This window comes from Stylophora pistillata, chromosome 1 (genome assembly GCF_964205215.1).
Source record: "Stylophora pistillata chromosome 1, jaStyPist1.2, whole genome shotgun sequence".
NCBI classification, from domain to species: domain Eukaryota; kingdom Metazoa; phylum Cnidaria; class Anthozoa; order Scleractinia; family Pocilloporidae; genus Stylophora; species Stylophora pistillata.
Window position 1 is genome coordinate 55,922,067 of NC_142519.1, and position 16,783 is coordinate 55,938,849.

Genomic DNA, 16,783 nt, shown 5'->3' on the forward strand with positions numbered 1-16,783 from the left:
GACTAAGTGAGAAGACGTTTGACTGAAGTGCTTTATTTTTGTCTTCCAAATCTGCAACTATCCTTTCGAGATTTGCGCATTTTTTTTTCAAGTAGCCTTAATTGTTTGAGGGTCCCATAAAGATCTTTTTCAGTGGAAGGCATTTCAGTAAGACTGGCACTGGCGGCTCCTGTACTAACGAAACCAATCTTTTCCGGCTTCAGGTGTTTTGCCAGGCTCCGAACACACTGAAGAGGACTCTTTTTCTGGGACAGATCTCTTCTCTTTTCGCTGTCATAGATAAGGCCTCTCGGTAGGGGGCGGTCACTTTCGTGGTGAAGTTTGTTTCCAAGCAAATATCGACGGAACTGCATTTGTCCTCAGAGACGTTCGTCCACGAAGACCCTTTGATATGCCACTAAGCTTGAAATGTAACGAACACACTTTTGATGCCCCGGAGATGCGAAAAAATCTACCAACATCTCTACGTATAGTATGTATCCGACATTTCTTCATTTCCTCTCCGTCTGGAAACTTATAGAATCCAATTTGTTCTCCTTTTGATCCCACACCCCTTCCGTGCGTGCACAATGGTACGCAACAATAAATTTTTGTCTTCGACACCATGTTTCTTGAGATGCCTACAAAGCCTCGATTTGGTGAACTCGGCTCAGGTCTTAAGCGCGCGTTCGCCATTTATGAAGGCGTATACGTCCTTGTTTTATTTGCCATCGATTAGCTGTCCGCATTACCTTTCATTCGACACGTGCAAGTTACAAGCGCTTGTAGTGGAAATTGATTGAAGGATCAACGAATATATCATTGTAATAGAACGGAGAAAGAGGTATGTTATATCGTTTGTTCCTTTTATCTAGACCCCGAAATGTACACCATTTAATCGAAAGCAGATTTGTTATTTTTAAGAATACTTGTGCCGTTTAGAATTATATATATGCGCGCTCCGCGTGCCCGAGTTAAAACATTTCATAGATTTATAGTAATAGCTCTATTCGGCTCGTTGTATTTCAGTTTTTACGAGCTTTCAAGTCCAATAAATCCATTGAGAAAGATAGATGCTTGAAGGTTCCGTCACTTATAAAACATTCTCCGATGCGGCGCTGTTGAGAAATTCACAGATCGAAAGAATCAATTGAAGTCAGCGTCCGCCCCGTTACAAATTCCCTCGTGTTTTTTTTTCCGTTGGTGCATAGAATTATTATGTGATAGCTTTCTTCTTTGTACTGTGGCACAATTAGCGAGTCGAACAGGTAATTGAGTTCCTTCAAGTTGGATAATTTTACCTTGCCGAGAGAGGTATGATTAAATGTTTTTTTTCACTATCATGTTTTCGTGTTTACCGGCGATGATCGACACTTCAGAGCTTAATTGAGCAGAATCATGATCATGTAATTCATAATGACTCTCACTTCTAATATAAGTTCACTCGTTTTTAAAGCTGCTCTTTGGCTTTATTACTGCACAGGTAAAAAATCGATTGAAAGTAAATACTTTGAATTCTTTGTGGGAGATTTTAACATCCTTCTGCATGAAACTTGACAGTGTTTTAAAGCTGTTTTAAGTTCACTGATGTAAAGGTTGTACGGAACAGCTAATAAATCAGGGATGTGTCGAAAACGAAGACCTAAGACCTAAGATCCGCTAGTCTAAAACGAAGACCCTGTGGTCTAAAACGAAGACCCTGTGGTCTAAAACGAAGACCCTGTGGTTTAAAACGAAGACTCTGCGGTCTAAAACGAAGACCCTGCGGTCTAAAACGAAGACCCTGCGGTCTAAAACGAAGACCCACTGGTCTAAAACGAAGACCCACTGGTCTAAAACGAAGACCCACTGGTCTAAAACGAAGACCCTGTGGTCCAAAACGAAGACCCACTGGTCTAAAACGAAGACCCTGTGGTCTAAAACGAAGACCCTGAGGTCTAAAACAAAGACCCAGTGGTCTAAAACGAAGACCCTGTGGTCTAAAACGAAGACCCATTGTTCTAAAAACTTTTTTTTTTCAAGGAAAGGCTATACAGGAAGCTCAATTGCTCTCATTTCTATGGCACATAAATTAAAATGTCATCTGAGCGTGCGACCAACTTGATAGCTACGTTATCTCAGTGGGTACAACACGTGTCAAATTTTGTAATGCAATTAAATTCTAAGACTATAGAAATATACGTTTTAGTTACGATTTTGGTATATTTTGTCGTCTCAACATTCTATTTTTCAAATGTATATTGAGCAAATTACGATGAGGTGACTTCATTACTTTGCTACACTGTCTTTTGTGTATGACTCGCAAATTTATTCACCACAGGCTACAAGGATGATCTCCTGCTAGAATGGTCTAAAACCATAAACAAGAAATTTCTGCAGTGCATAAAATTAAATTGTCTCTGGGCACGCTTGATGTAAGCGCACACAACACTTGTCAAATTGTGTAATGCAGTCAAATTCCAAGAGTGTCGAAATGTACGTTTTAGTGACGAGTTTAGTACATTTCCTCGTCACCAACATTACATTTTAGATTTTTTCAAATGACAGTGAGGTGACTTCAATAATACTGCGTCAAACTGTGATTGTACCATCCTCGGAGACCCAATCAGAGTGAAGTGTCCTTTCGTGTGTTTTAACATGCACATATACAACAAGCTCTGTTGCTCGCTATATTTGTTTGGGCCATGCGATGAAGCTTTGCTTGAGGTGAAAAGTTTCAGTCTCAGCACAAAATGTAAGAGAAATCGATCAGATTGTCCGCGAAATCGTACCGCAAATTTTACTGAATACTTTCGCAGGTATCACAAGAGAACGTGTTTAAAAGTTTGCGAGGTTCGTATAAAACATAGTGGTTGCAGGCATCGATATGTCACTTTAAATGTTAGATGAGATCAGAGTTAATATTAACTCTGATGAGATGTAAGCTTAAGAATGGCTGCCTGTAAGGATCGAGAATCGTCCATCAGCGACCATTTTGGTGAATTGCTCATATTTTGCCCAACGATACCCTTTGGTAAACTGTTTCCAAAAATCAAGTTTAAAAGTTCCGACGAGTGTTAATTTTTCAGAAATTTGCGAAAATTTGAAAACGCGGTTTAAGTGCGGTTTTCCGCCTGGCAAATTGTCCAAAATTCACTGCAAAACCCAAGCTTCATTGAAGGCTTAAAATGAATTCAGTTAACACCAAACTTCACACGTTTTAAGAAAAAGTCTTCCCATTCATTTGTGTTATGTTAATTTTTTCCGTACACAGCTATATTGTGATTTTTTTTTTGTCCCTTAAGCAACACCCTTAAAAAGTGCTGTACACGGGGCGAAAAATAGGTAAAATTTAACACGATAAAAGTATACCTGGTACATAATTTTTTAAATTTTTAACTGGATGTTCGTAATTAAATGTCCTTATTCAATACCTGAGTAAAATTTGGTGCTTTGAATCGGAACGCTTCCTTCTGAAAATACCACAAATGTTTGTGTCCTGAGCGAGCAAAGATATATGTTGTGTAAACAAACGCTGATCTAATTATTCCCTGCCAGGTAGAAAAAGGTTTTGAAATCAACTTTAATTTTGGAAATTTTTGGCTGTTATGCCACAAGATATTAGGTAAAAGGGAAATCATACATTCAGAGTTGCGTGAGAGCAAAGAGAACATAAAATCAGTGTCGGAAATGTACATACGGTTGTTACATCGATCACCATTATGCAAATTACTACCTCAGCTGTAGGAAAACTATGATATCTCTTGCTCATTTTGTTGAATGACTCATTTAACCATTTTGATGAATTGCTCATATTTCGCCCAGAGAAACCTTTCAGTAAATCCTTTTATAAAATCATGTTTTTAAGTTCCAGCGATTCTTAACTTTTCATAAATTTACGAAAATCTGAAAACGCGGTTTCAGGTTACCTGAGTTCAGGCTCCAAATGTCGCACAATCAAAAATTAACTGTGAAAACCAAGCTCCGCTCAAGGCTTAAAATGAAATCAATCAACAGAAAACTTCACACGTTGTAAGGAAAGCTATTCTTATTCAATTCTGGTGAGTAAATTTTCTCGTGCACATCGATTTTGGGATTACTTAAGCCCTTGAAAGAACATCCTCACAGACCACGCAAAATGGCGTTGAAAAACTGGTGATATTTCGCGCGAAAAAAATGTAGCTGTTACCTGACACTTTGGATTTTTAACAATATATTCGTCAAACATTGCTATTTCCATTCACTGTGCAATTTTTGATGCTCTGAATCGCATTGCTTCCTTTCGAAAATGTCAGAAGTGTTCGTGACCTGAGCGAGCAAAATGATAAGTGTGTAAACAAATAACTAGGTAATTTAACCATATTGAGTTGTTAAATATCCAAATTAAATTCGGTCTCCGTTGTAGTGACTTATAGCTTGTAAAATGTAAAGAGACAGGTCAAAAATTTTGCAAGATGTTTGACAAGGTTCTCCAAAACATTTTTGGGCTGAAAAATCTGCAAGTGAAGTACACATTACATTACCATCTTCTCACATTCAAGTAATGCAAAAGATACATTCGAAAGAAGCTACTTAAGACTTGATCCCACACTGATAATCTAAATACTTTTTATCTTTTACAATGAGAACTCATTTTCTGTAAGTATAAATATAAAGAAAGGCGCCTTATTACCTTCAAAGTAATTTAATACAAGAGAACAGGTCATTCTCCTGGTAATTATTAATGTCACGCAACGTAACGTAATTGGAAACGTTTTGGGGGTGCTTTAGCGCCATTCCACAAAGAACATACTGATCGTTGATCAGGGGATGGTCAAGTTGTATTGACGTGACAGTCTCCTTTGCCTCGCTAAAATTACTCTCCTCCTGAGCTGCTCGGATATCGGCATCATCAGCATCTCATTGGTGTACTAACGCACGCTGTCTTGAGAAGAAAGGGGTGATCTGGGTAGTTGTGAGGAATTCCAATGACTGGAAAACTCGTGCACCATCGGTGCCCCGGGCACACCGCGTTTCTCGAGCAACTACCTCAGCGTCAAGCTTGTGGCCTGTCGTCTGCCCTATTCGAAATTTAGACAGAAGGTACGACTTTTGTTTTTCGTTGAATCTGTAAGCCTTCTTTATTACTCTGAGAGCCCAGCGCCAGCCTTCTTTCAGAGAAACACGAGAATCTTCCTTTCCCACAGTATACTGGGTATACTGACGCACTATCCTTTGCCCTTTGTAGTAAATCTGAGATTGAAGTGTAAAAGTGTTATCGTGTGGTTATCAGACCTTGAGTGAAGTTTTTGTTTTTTCCAGTCTTTGGTATATTTATGACAGCCCATTTAGGGTCTCATGTGGTGCGTGTTTGCTGGGATCGGACGTCGGTTATGATAAATAGAAATAATTCACATTGGTACACTGAAATGCTTGTACAGAATGCTGTTCTCCCCCTGCATTCTCAGGAATTATTGATCAATATATACATATTATCTCTATATATATGAAAAACAACCATTGAATTGTTTAAGAGTCATTCAACAAACTGAGCAAGAGATATCATAGTTTTCCTACAGCTGAGGTCGTAATTTGCATAATGGTGATCGATGTAACAACCATATGTACATTTTCGACACTGATTTTATTTTCTCTTTGCTCTCACGCAACTCTGAATGTATGATTTCCCTTTTGCCTAATATCTTGGGGCATACCAGCCAAAATTTCCAAAATTAAAGTTGATTTCAAAACCTTTTTCTACCTGGCAGGGAATAATTAGATTAACGCTTTTTTACACAGCACATATCTTCTGCTCGCTCAGGACACAAATATTCGTGGTATTTCCAAAAGGAGGCGTTCTGATTCAAAGCACCAAATGTTACTCAGGTGTTGAATAAGGACATTTTATTCCGAATACCTAGTTAAAAAGTTAAAAAATTATGTACCAGGTATACTTTTATCGCATTAAATTTTACCTATTTTTCGCCCTGTGTACAGCACTTTTTGAGGGTGTTGCTTTAGGGACAAAAAAAAAAAAATCACAACATAGCTGTGTATGGAAAAAATTAACATAACACAAATGAATGGGAAGACTTTTTCTTAACACATGTAAAGTTTGGTGTTAACTGAATTCATTTTAAGCCTTCAACGGAGCTTGGATTTTGCAGTGAATTTTGGACAATTTGCCAGGCGGAAAACTGCACTTAAACCGCGTTTTCAAATTTTTGCAAATTTCTGAAAAATTAACACTCGTCGGAACTTTTAAACTTGATTTTTGAAAACAGTTTACCAAAGGGTATCATTGGGCAAAATATGAGCAATTCACCAAAATGGTCGCTGACGGACGATTCTCGATCCTAACAGGCAGCCATTCTTAAGCAATAGTGAAAATCAGACCTGAAAAAAATCAGGCCTGTACGGGATTCAAACCACTGACCTCTGCGATACTAGTGCAGCGCTCTACCAATTGAGCTAACAAGCCAACTGGGAGCAGGCCGTTAAGTTGATTCGTAATAAACCCGTGAAAGTGATAAATGAGATACAATGAAATATATGAAGTTCATATATTTTGTACTGCGGTATTAGATACATATGATGCACGATCCTCGCAGTAGATAGCGCTATCTACTGCGAGGATCGTGCATCATATGTATCTAATACCGCAGTACAAAATATATGAACTTCATATATTTCATTGTATCTCATTTATCACTTTCACGGGTTTATTACGAATCAACTTACCGGCCTGCTCCCAGTTGGCTTGTTAGCTCAATTGGTAGAGCGCTGCACTAGTATCGCAGAGGTCAGTGGTTTGAATCCCGTACAGGCCTGATTTTTTTCAGGTCTTATCTTTGCTATTGCTTAAATAGCGCTATGTACTGCGAGGATCGTGCATCATATGTATCTAAAACCGCAGTACAAAATATATGAACTTCATATATTTCATTGTATCTCATATTTTAATTAGTTTCCTATTTGACTCCGTGTTAAGATTATCAATGGAGCTTTCACTTCGAAATTGTTTCGAATTACCAACCGTAAGATTACATGCTTGTATTATAGAACTTTCTGATAAGTATAGGGTAGCCATATTAGTAAAGGGACTTTGTAAGTATCTTGGTGTGCATCTGGACCCAACACTTAACTTCAAAACACATTTTTATAAAATTTACAAGAAGGCAGCAGGAAGAGTGAACCTCCTTTACGGTGCGTCCGTTCCAGCATTGATACTTTTAGTGCCCAACGAATTTACCAATCAATGATTATGCCAATATTTATGCATTGCGGCTATAAGAGTCTTGGATGGCCAGAGTCCAGCAAGCGCGTGATCCGCTCCATTGAGAAAAGAAGACTCGAAGTCATTACCTCGAAATGTAGTCCAAAGAACTGCGATCTTCGGTTTTTAGCCATTGACAACTTTCTGCAAAAGAAAGCGTGCTGTTTTGTTTTTGACTGCCTCAATGGAACTACATGTTTCCCATTTACGAATTATCTTCAACGTTTTCACCATAATTCCTTTAATGCTAGAAACAGTGGGAAATCAGTAGAACTACCCAAGGTGAAATTGGAGTTTGCGTGCCTAGTTTTTATTTCTTAGTGCTTCGCTTTTTAATTCATTGCCATTACGGATGAGAAACATTAATTCCAAAGTTTTATTTTGGAAAGCTCTGGACCATTTTTTCTTGTGATTTTTTATTGTAGTTTTCAACGGTTTTAATCTAGTGCATGTCTTCTTTAAATATTTTGTTTATTCTTATTTATGTTATCATTATGTTAATTTTTCTTTTTTTTTTAACAGTGGGATCCCATTGATAACAGTACTTGGTACTGAGGGGCTATCCTGGATAAATATTCGATTATTATTATTATTATTTGTTCGAAACTTCAGAATGATTTCAACAATGAGAAAATACTTGGACAAACGTTCGGCACTTTCGAAGACAATCTTTTTAGATTGAAACAATAGTGAACAGCTGCTCTCCATTGCAGCTGGAACCAGTGTTATTAGATCACTGAATATGAAGCTACTGAAGTGAGTCAACAAGAGTTATAACAAGGTTTCATAGTCAACTGTTCCCCAAGGAGTCCCATTGAATCACAAAATTACAATGAAGAGCTTACTCTGGGCAGGGGGGAAGATAGGTTTGTAAGAAGGCTGGCTATCAGAGAATATTCCAAAGACAAGCTCTAATCTTGTTACTGAAATGTTCCCCGATGGTCTTTTACAGAGTAATTCATGCTCAAGACGGGTAGTTAAGATCTTATGATCCTATAACAAGGATTTGACATCAGTTCCCTGAAATAGATAGGTAAAGAGGCTTTAATTGCTTTTCCAACTGGGTGTTCATCTTCTGACCAAGCAGTGGATACTGGGTAGGCCTTCCATTTGAAGTGGTCAGTGGGTTAATGTTAAATTCAAGATGGAATGGAGGATAGCAAATGCTAACAATATGAGGTGTCTTATTTTTGCTCTTAGGTGACTCAGGAATCTTCATAAAAAGCATATGCTGGGCACCCTGGATTTCACAGTTTCTGAGCACTGGGCTTCCCTCAATTTTTCTTGGAGCACAGCCTTGGATTCACCATATTTTAAAAGTATTTTATTCGACCAATATATGATATTTAGGGGTACTCCATTTTGGGTACTCCATGGCCATGAGTATGCAGGGCTCAACACTAATGTTAGCCCACTAGCCTCAGACTAGTAGAAATTTGGTTTTGGCTAGTGGTTTTCACTTTCCATTCACCAGTTTGGCTATTAAACCAACTGACATTGTCTTAGCATCTAAGATGTCACCATCCACTTGGCTAGCAATTTGAAAAGTTAGTGTCAAGCCCTGGTATGGCTCCGTGTCTTGTCCCTTGTGGCCGGTTACATCCAGCTGACAGCTAAGTAATGGAATACATTCCTTTGCTGTTCCTGTCTCTTTTGTCGTGACCACATTGGCCTCCACAATTGATAGAAATGAACAAGTATTTTTCATAGTTCTTAGGTGGCTTTTAGTTCTTTAAGTTTATTGAGCAGCTGTCAAAAACTGACTGTTGTAAAATTAAATCAATTACCAGCCAGACCATATCTTTTTAAAAGTATTTAGTTGTAATGATACAAATAGATATTATGGTCAAACAGTGTAAAAGGTTTATAAACAGTGCTGTCCTTTGCTCTCTCAATAAAACAATCCCTTTTTTTTCAGTCACCCAGAGCAGACAGGAGGATTTTACTCTCTGTCACGCAACTCCGCTCCTTATCAGTTTATCTCCTTGATCTATAACAGTTGCAACTAATTTAGAGGGTGGTGACAGTCTGTCTTTCCTGCCTAGTACCAAGTATTTAATGAAAAATGTCACCTGACTGTGTTTTAACTCTAATTTTAATAGTTGTGGTCTTACAACTGTGATGTGTATGCAAAATGCTAGCACTGTAAGAACTTTGTAACTCGACAACTTTGGAGTTATTCAATGACATAGAATGCATCAGGGTATATCATACTTGTGGTGCTTATGGTGGTATATGAATGTCTTCACTTTTGCCATTATGAATTTAAACTTCCTCAAGGGTTTGGTCAATTTAACAAGTCATACAGTGAAATATTTTTCTTGCTAGAAATAGTCTTGTTGGCTCCTTTTATTTGTTCTTTCTTTGATTCATTTGAAGTGCATTGTTTTATTGTTATTTGCTTGTAGTGAACTTCAAAGTTGGTGTTCCAGATGATCGTGAATTACTTGAACTGTCAAATCACATACAGGAACCATTAGTGTGGGTACGAGTGGGCATCCTTCTGGGGCTTACCATGGAACAAATCAGTGACATCAAGAACAATGCAAGTGATAAGGCCTTGCAGATGTTGAAAGATTGGAAGAGTTCTACCAGGTCCCAGAGTCATTATCAAGACTTATATAATGCTTTATGCAATAGTGGGGTTCGACAGAACAATTTTGCAAAAACATTTTGCTTGATTAGAAACAGTTAGAATTTTTCAAAGTGTAAAATATACAAATTAGTCACTTGTATTGTGTAAATTTTCTTAGAATATCACTTTGATGGCCTGATTTGAAATTTTTACATAACAAACTCCTGTTATCATTCAAATACTTTAACACCTAAATTTCTAATTTGACTAGAAAGAATTATAATTAGTATAAATTGTTAGTACTTGAGAGCTTCAAAAGTTCGTAGCCCAGGGAGTATATACATCTTATTAGATGCTTTGTTGTGTAGTATTGCTGAGTATTTTTGCAAGTTGCACTGTATTTTGACGAGCCCATAGCGCAAGTCAAAATATAAACAATGAGTGAAAATACTCAGCTATACTACACAACAAAACTTTTAATGAGAAGTATATCATCCAACACGCCAAATGGGTGTTTCAGTGTGGGCGAATTTCATCGATATTTCTGGAGTATAAATATCACAGGATATTTGTACGTATCTTGTGCATTATTTGTACTATACAAAGCACATTTGGATAATAAAATACCAGTATGTTATTTTAAGCACGGATTCCCAAACCAGTGATGTGACATAATTTCTCCATTAATTGTGTCTCTCAGTAGTCTTGTAGCACTTTGGACAAAACTTAACTTGATGAAATTGAAATGGCAAGAGTAAGAGCTTCTCTTTTTTTCCAATCCCACTCATAACTCTGCCACCTTTTGTGTAGTGAAAATTCATTGTTGCAAAGGAAAGTAGAATGATAAACTATTCAAGACGCCAAATCTGATTTTCATGATGGTTTTTTTTTTTTTTTCAATAAGAATTTTATTTCACAAGTGACAAGTCTAACTTGATGATGAAAATATTTTTGATAGATGAAGATTTAATGCCCAGCGGAACGACTCTCCACCCTTGCAACTTGTAGTTACACCTCTCCTCTTGGTCTGTTGCCCATCTTGATGGGATTCCTTTGGTGATTAGTAAAACTTAAGTAATACAGCTTATAAATAGTCTGCTTTATCTTTACGTAGTTTAAACTGTGAAATAATATCTTCATACATAATTTTTATCCCTAACTAGTAATGATGTAAGGACCATTATTTTCTTTTTTTACTCTTAATGAACTTAGTGCAGTTTTGTTATTTTATTGCTTTGTAATAATGTTACATGTAAGTAAGGGAAATAAAGTTCACCAAGTGTCATATCTGTGTGTAGCCTTTGTACAACCTACTCCCTTTTCATTCTAATGGATCAATTGGTTTGAAGCTTCACATCTCTGGGTAATCCGTAGGTTCTTGACTGACATCCATGCCCAAGGGGGGGATTAGAACAATGTCAGGGTGGGGTAGGGAATTGAGAATAGAGTGAAATGGTACTGCTCTTACATCAAATTCTTAAGAACAGTCATACTTTACAATTTCCTAAGAGTTATTCTCAGTGTGTCAGTGTTAACTGTCCTGGTACAATGTATTCTTATATGACAAGGTTACAGTTGAAAAAAATATCTCATATAATTGATAATCACTCCCTAAATATGGACATAACCCATGTCAGAACTATGGCAGGATCCTTAAAGGATAAAGCAGATTTAAAGATTCTATTTGATGAAAAATAAGTTACAAAATTATCTCTACAACAGGATCCTATTCAAAGTGAAGTGAGACTAGCAACCACTTAGTAGTAAAGTATTTGTGCAATTTGGCATCATTAGCTTCCATTGTATATATTAAATATTATTATATGTATATCCAATTAGAGGACGAAGGAAATTGGCACTGCATTTTGCCCGGGGTTTCAGTGAAAGCAGCAGGTTGCAGGAGGTCTTCTGCTGGCTGTAACACCTCACAAGATTTCTTACTTTGTCTGTAAAATATTTCATTTTACAAGTTCTGCACAGCCCCTTTCATTGTTCTAATGGACTCTTCTTCCATCGCCAGCCACTTGTGACAAAAGTAACTGAAACCTCTGGTTAACTTAATGGACTGTTTTCGATAAAACTCCGATCGCCTGTCATCCGCTACTTCCGGTTTACAGTTGAACGAAGTAGCCGTGAGAAAGCGTTTGTAATGTTCCCGATTGATTTATTTTTCTTATTTCTACATTTAACCTTCCTCGTACGCTTTTCGAATTCAGATTGTAAAAAAATTTTATTATTTTTATCCTGTCCAATTTACTAGCTAAAGTGATCGTAGAGCTAAACGCGCATGATACCAAAAGGAACTTGAAAACAATCAAACGAAACCTATAACGTATGAATACGAACTCTCATAACAATTACCATTATAACCTTAAACAAAGTAAATAGTTGCTTACCAACGTTCGTGGGTCTTGGTTTCCTAGAGGATTTCGCTCTAACTTGTCTTCTAGTTTCCAATAGATACATATCTCGAGGGGTCTTAGGTAGAACTGAAATGCGAGCTATGATCTATACTTATATGTGATGCAGTAATCACGGAGGTGAAGTAAGTCGAACCACAAAATATTTCGCGACATATTCCGATTCTAACGGAAGCGGTAACAGTACCTTCCACCTAGGTTTGACTTTGTACATTTAATTCGCTTCTGGCGCGCACGTTTCTCAATTTCAAATCACAACATCTTTCAATTAACTAAAAGAAAAATTCTTACGCAGCTTATGATAGACATGGATACTTGAGTTGATGACAAGTCTAACAGAAAAGCTTGAATTAATTTCACTTTCACGCGCAAAGAAACTTACGAACTACGACATCGCACACGGCATGTGCCATCACACGCGGCATGTGCTATCGTACGCGGCACGTGCCATAGCACGCGTACCTTTAAAAGTTTGCGCGCGTGGCCGTAAATGATACATTGATTGAGCAGAGGCATTTTGTTTGCGCATGCGCAAATGGAATTCGGTTTTCGCGTTCGGCGCCATTGGTGAAGTTTTCGACGCGTTTCTGCGAGGTTTCAAATGGACGATCGCCACCTTTTTGTTATATTTTTGGAAGATGGATGAAGGAGTATGACAAGTTCACCAACATTTCTAACTCTGTGGATACTCGTGGTGTTTGCTGGCTCTTCAGTTGAGGATATTTTAATGATCAAAGTGCGAACAAAACGCGAAAAAAGCCCGAAAACTTGAAGTTTGAGATTTGATTTACTGAAGATCAAAATGTACACATGGGACAACAAACTTTGAAGGTTAGTCTTCAGATGTTGTTTTATTTTTGTGAATCACCAAGTTGTATGTGAAGACGATCGTGAGATATTTGATCCGAGGAAGATGGAAATTTAGATTTTGATCTTATTTTACTTCAACTTCGAAGTAAAATTGCGTTAAGCTTGAGGTGGCCCCAAGCATCAAATCACTTTAAATAACATCGTCTTTTCGTTCTCTATACAGTCATATAGGACACAAGGCTTTTAAAAAATGTTCCAGCTTCAGGAGTAAGTTGCTCTTACTACAACCCTCAGCGAATTATTTTTCGGGAGGTTTTGGTGGATTTTCCAAGTCATGATCCAAAACCGTCTTTGGCCTTTTTGCTCTCCTAGTCTGTTGTACATGGTAGGTAGGCATGTGTCTTCACAACTGTTATCGTCTTACCTCAATCAACTCCGGTTTTGGCTTATTTTTTTACTGTGTTTTTGTGGTAATTTTTACTATTGCCTCTTCGAGCTTCATGTGCTAACTAGAGGAAAAACTTTGGTAAACCTCATTTATCACTTGGCCCCCAAGTCCCTCACTATTGTCAGTTAATTGTTTATTTATCTAGCTTTCGGTCTAACTAGTCCATTAACCTCAAAAGAATGCGTGGGCTTTGTCTCATGAGTAAAACTGGTGCCGTTTTCTTCATGTTCATGTGTTATTCGAAACGAATCGCGTCAGCTGTATTCTGTCCTGTTCATTTCAGTAGAATGCTTTGCCTTGCGAAATGAATGTTGAGTCGAAGTGCACCATGAATTTCAAACCAGTTGAGTTATATTTCACGTTGCTGTATGTGTCGTGATCATGAAATTCTTATTTCTTAAGATTGATGATATGAATTAACTTTTATGTTCTCTTCTGTTTAAGGTAATGTGAAGTGACCCAATAATTGGTAGTATAGATAGAATGGATGGCTGTGACATTTACTGTGGCAAGCTTTTATTCAAGAGTTTGTCATTATTCCCAGAAGCTTACTACTGGTTTAAACTATTAGTCTTTTGTTCTCTGTACACAACTTGCCTAGACTAATATGCTATCTGGGAGTTATGTCTACTTTATTTGTAAAATTGGTAAAATTACCAATAAAATTTCCAATAAAGTTTTCAGAAGTTTTGTCCAGATTTCGTTGAAAATGAATGTGAGGAGTAATCAGTCATATTCCTTAAGAGTGTTTAAGCTTCCAGGATGAGAGCTTCCTCACTGATACTATCAGCTGTACAGGTTCTCGTCAAATTGTCAGATAAATCTCGTAATTTAACAGGTTGAAAAGTAAGGTTGCTGAAGGAGTATGTGTTGTTTTTGGGCAGTTTCTGGGCTTTTACATAGATCAACCAGAGAGGCATTTTGTCTGCACGTGTTTAGTAAATTTTTGTTTGAAGTGGATAACTGCTGCTACATGCCTGTGTGGGTTTCCCGTGAAAAAAGTGAAGCAGGAAAATGCGTTGGAAAACAATAGTAGAGTGAGTTCTTGAGACAACTTTTCTTGTCATTTTTCCCTTTGTAACTTAGACGGAAGCACCCTAGTCTTAATATGCTTGTGTGGTGTAAAAGGAAGTCACATTGATTGATTTTCTAAATGCAAAAGCGTGTACAATCGAGTTCAACTCCTTTGAGTGTTTTAGAGCTTAAACTGCTAGTGCAATGTATTTGCAATTTCAGCAAAAAGTAAAAGTTCACAGAAGTTTAGGTTTTGGTTGAAAAGTTTTTTTAACAAATCACAACTGAATCAATTATTTTCCTAATAAAAAATATATTTGACTTCATCCATCCTTCTTACAGCCCAAAAACAGAACCCTCAACAGATGCGAATTGCACCATAACTAGAGAGGTGTGTACAAAAAAAGAAAGACCACCCTGTTGCCTGAATGTGAATAAAATCAAATAACATTTTGAGTTTCCAGTTGTAATAATAATAGTCAAATGAATCAATTATTTTCCAAATAAAAATTATATTTGTCTTCCTCCATCCTTCTTACAGCCCAAAAACATCACATACACCTTTTGCAACCTATTAAGTTACGAGAGTTATCTGACAATTTCATAAGCACCTGCACAGCTGATAGTATCAGTGAGGACAAAAACAAAACTTTTTCCCAAGGCTTGTATCCCCTGGGAACAAGACTGACTGAAGTCAAAATAAAATAATGAGGAGAGTTTTCTTTTTTTATGAAAATGGATCATTTACACCTATTAGATTTAAGAGAAATAAGACTGAAGTCAAAAGGAGACTTTGATACTGCATAGTAAGTGGGTAACGAACACCAACCTGGCTGCTATTTAAAGAAATTTATAGACGTTGGCCAGGGGGTTTAGCTGTGACAATTTTACAGGAGACAAATCATGTATGAATCACTCAAGAAATTTATTAGCTTTCATCCTGGAAGCTTAAACACTCTTAAGGAATATGACTGATCACTCCTCACATTCATTTTCAACGAAATCTGGACAAAACTTCTGAAAACTTTATTGGAAATTTTATTGGTAATTTTACCAATTTTACAAATAAAGTAGACATAACTCTCATATAGCATATTAGTCTAGGCAAGTTGTGTGCAGAGAACAAAAGACTAATAGTTTAAACCAGTAGTAAGCTTCTGGGAATAATGACAAATTTTTGAATAACATCTTGCCACAGTAAATGTCACAGCCATCCATTCTATCTATACTACCAATTATTGGGTCACTTCACATTACCTTAAACAGAAGAGAACATAAAAGTTAATTCACATCGTCAATCTTTAAGAAATAAGAATTTCATGATCACGACACATACAGCAACGTGAAATATAACTCAACTGGTTTGAAATTCATGGTGCACTTCGATTCAACATTCATTTCGCAAGGCAAAGCATTCTACTGAAATGAACAGGACAGAATACAGCTGACGCCATTCATTTCGAATAACACATGAACACGAAGAAAACAGCACCAGTTTTACTCATGAGACAAATCCCGCACATTTTGTTGAGGTTAATGGACTAGTTAGACCGAAAGCTAGATAAATAAACAATTAACTGACAATAGTGAGGGACTTGGGGGCCAAGTGATAAATGAGGTTTACCAAAGTTTTTCCTCTTGTTAGCACATGAAGCTCGAAGAGGCAATAGTAAAAATTACCACAAAAACACAGTAAAAAAATAAGCCAAAACCGGAGTTGATTGAGGTAAGACGATAACAATCGTTAAGACACATGCCTACCTACCATGTACAACAGACTAGGAGAGCAAAAAGGCCAAAGACGGTTTTGGATCTTGACTTGGAAAATCCACCAAAACCTCCCGAAAAATAATTCGCTGAGGGTTGTAGTAAGAGCAACTTACTCCTGAAGCTGGAACATTTTTTAAAGCCTTGTGTCCTATATGACTGTATAGAGAACGAAAAGACGATGTTATTTAAAGTGCTTTGATGCTTGGGGCCACCTCAAGCTTAACGCAATTTTACTTCGAAGTTGAAGTAAAATAAGATCAAAATCTAAATTTCCATCTTTCCTCGGATCAAATATCTCACGATCGTCTTCACATACAACTTGGTGATTCACAAAAATAAAACATCAACATCTTAAGACTAACCTTCAAGGTTTGTTGTCTCATGTGTACATTTTGATCTTCAGTAAATCAAATCTCAAACTTCAAGTTTTCGGGCTTTTTTCGCGTTTTGTTCGCACTTTGATCATTAAAATATCCTCAACTGAAGAGCCAGCAAACACCACGAGTATCCACAGAGTTAGAAATGTTGGTGAA

The 16,783-nt window shown here is 37.2% G+C and overlaps 1 protein-coding gene and 2 long non-coding RNA genes across 5 annotated transcripts; 2 read left to right on the forward strand and 1 right to left on the reverse strand.

Annotated features, from left to right (window-relative positions):
* The first annotated feature begins 651 nt into the window (after positions 1–651).
* On the forward strand, positions 652–11,075 carry LOC148743220 (uncharacterized). The gene is made up of 3 exons (XM_088734239.1): positions 652–823; positions 8,414–8,532; positions 9,622–11,075. The coding sequence occupies exons 2-3, from the start codon at positions 8,442–8,444 to the stop codon at positions 9,906–9,908; spliced, it is 378 nt and encodes a 125-aa protein (XP_088590365.1). The 5' UTR covers positions 652–823; positions 8,414–8,441; the 3' UTR covers positions 9,909–11,075.
* A 1,688-nt stretch (positions 11,076–12,763) lies between these two features.
* LOC148743221 (uncharacterized) lies at positions 12,764–14,162 on the forward strand. Its single transcript, XR_015992028.1, has 3 exons — positions 12,764–13,039; positions 13,242–13,403; positions 13,911–14,162. It is a non-coding gene; the product is annotated as an uncharacterized LOC148743221 (long non-coding RNA).
* A 1,224-nt stretch (positions 14,163–15,386) lies between these two features.
* LOC111343865 (uncharacterized) lies at positions 15,387–16,753 on the reverse strand. 3 transcript variants are annotated; one of them, XR_015992019.1, is made up of 3 exons: positions 16,613–16,753; positions 16,246–16,406; positions 15,387–15,737 (listed from the first exon to the last, which is right to left on the reverse strand). It is a non-coding gene; the product is annotated as an uncharacterized LOC111343865 (long non-coding RNA). The 3 variants fall into 3 exon arrangements; XR_015992020.1 differs by having other exon boundaries at positions 16,242–16,406; XR_015992022.1 differs by lacking the exon at positions 15,387–15,737 and adding an exon at positions 15,791–15,899.
* Between the last annotated feature and the right edge of the window lie 30 nt (positions 16,754–16,783).

Bases quoted from the DNA above. Each gene is read 5' to 3' on its own strand.
- LOC148743220 (XM_088734239.1), top strand. From the start codon at position 8,442: ATGCTGGGCACCCTGGATTTCACAGTTTCTGAGCACTGGGCTTCCCTC. The intron at 8,533-9,621 runs GTATTTTATTCG...ATTTGCTTGTAG, and splicing joins GGATTCACCATATTTTAAAA to TGAACTTCAAAGTTGGTGTT.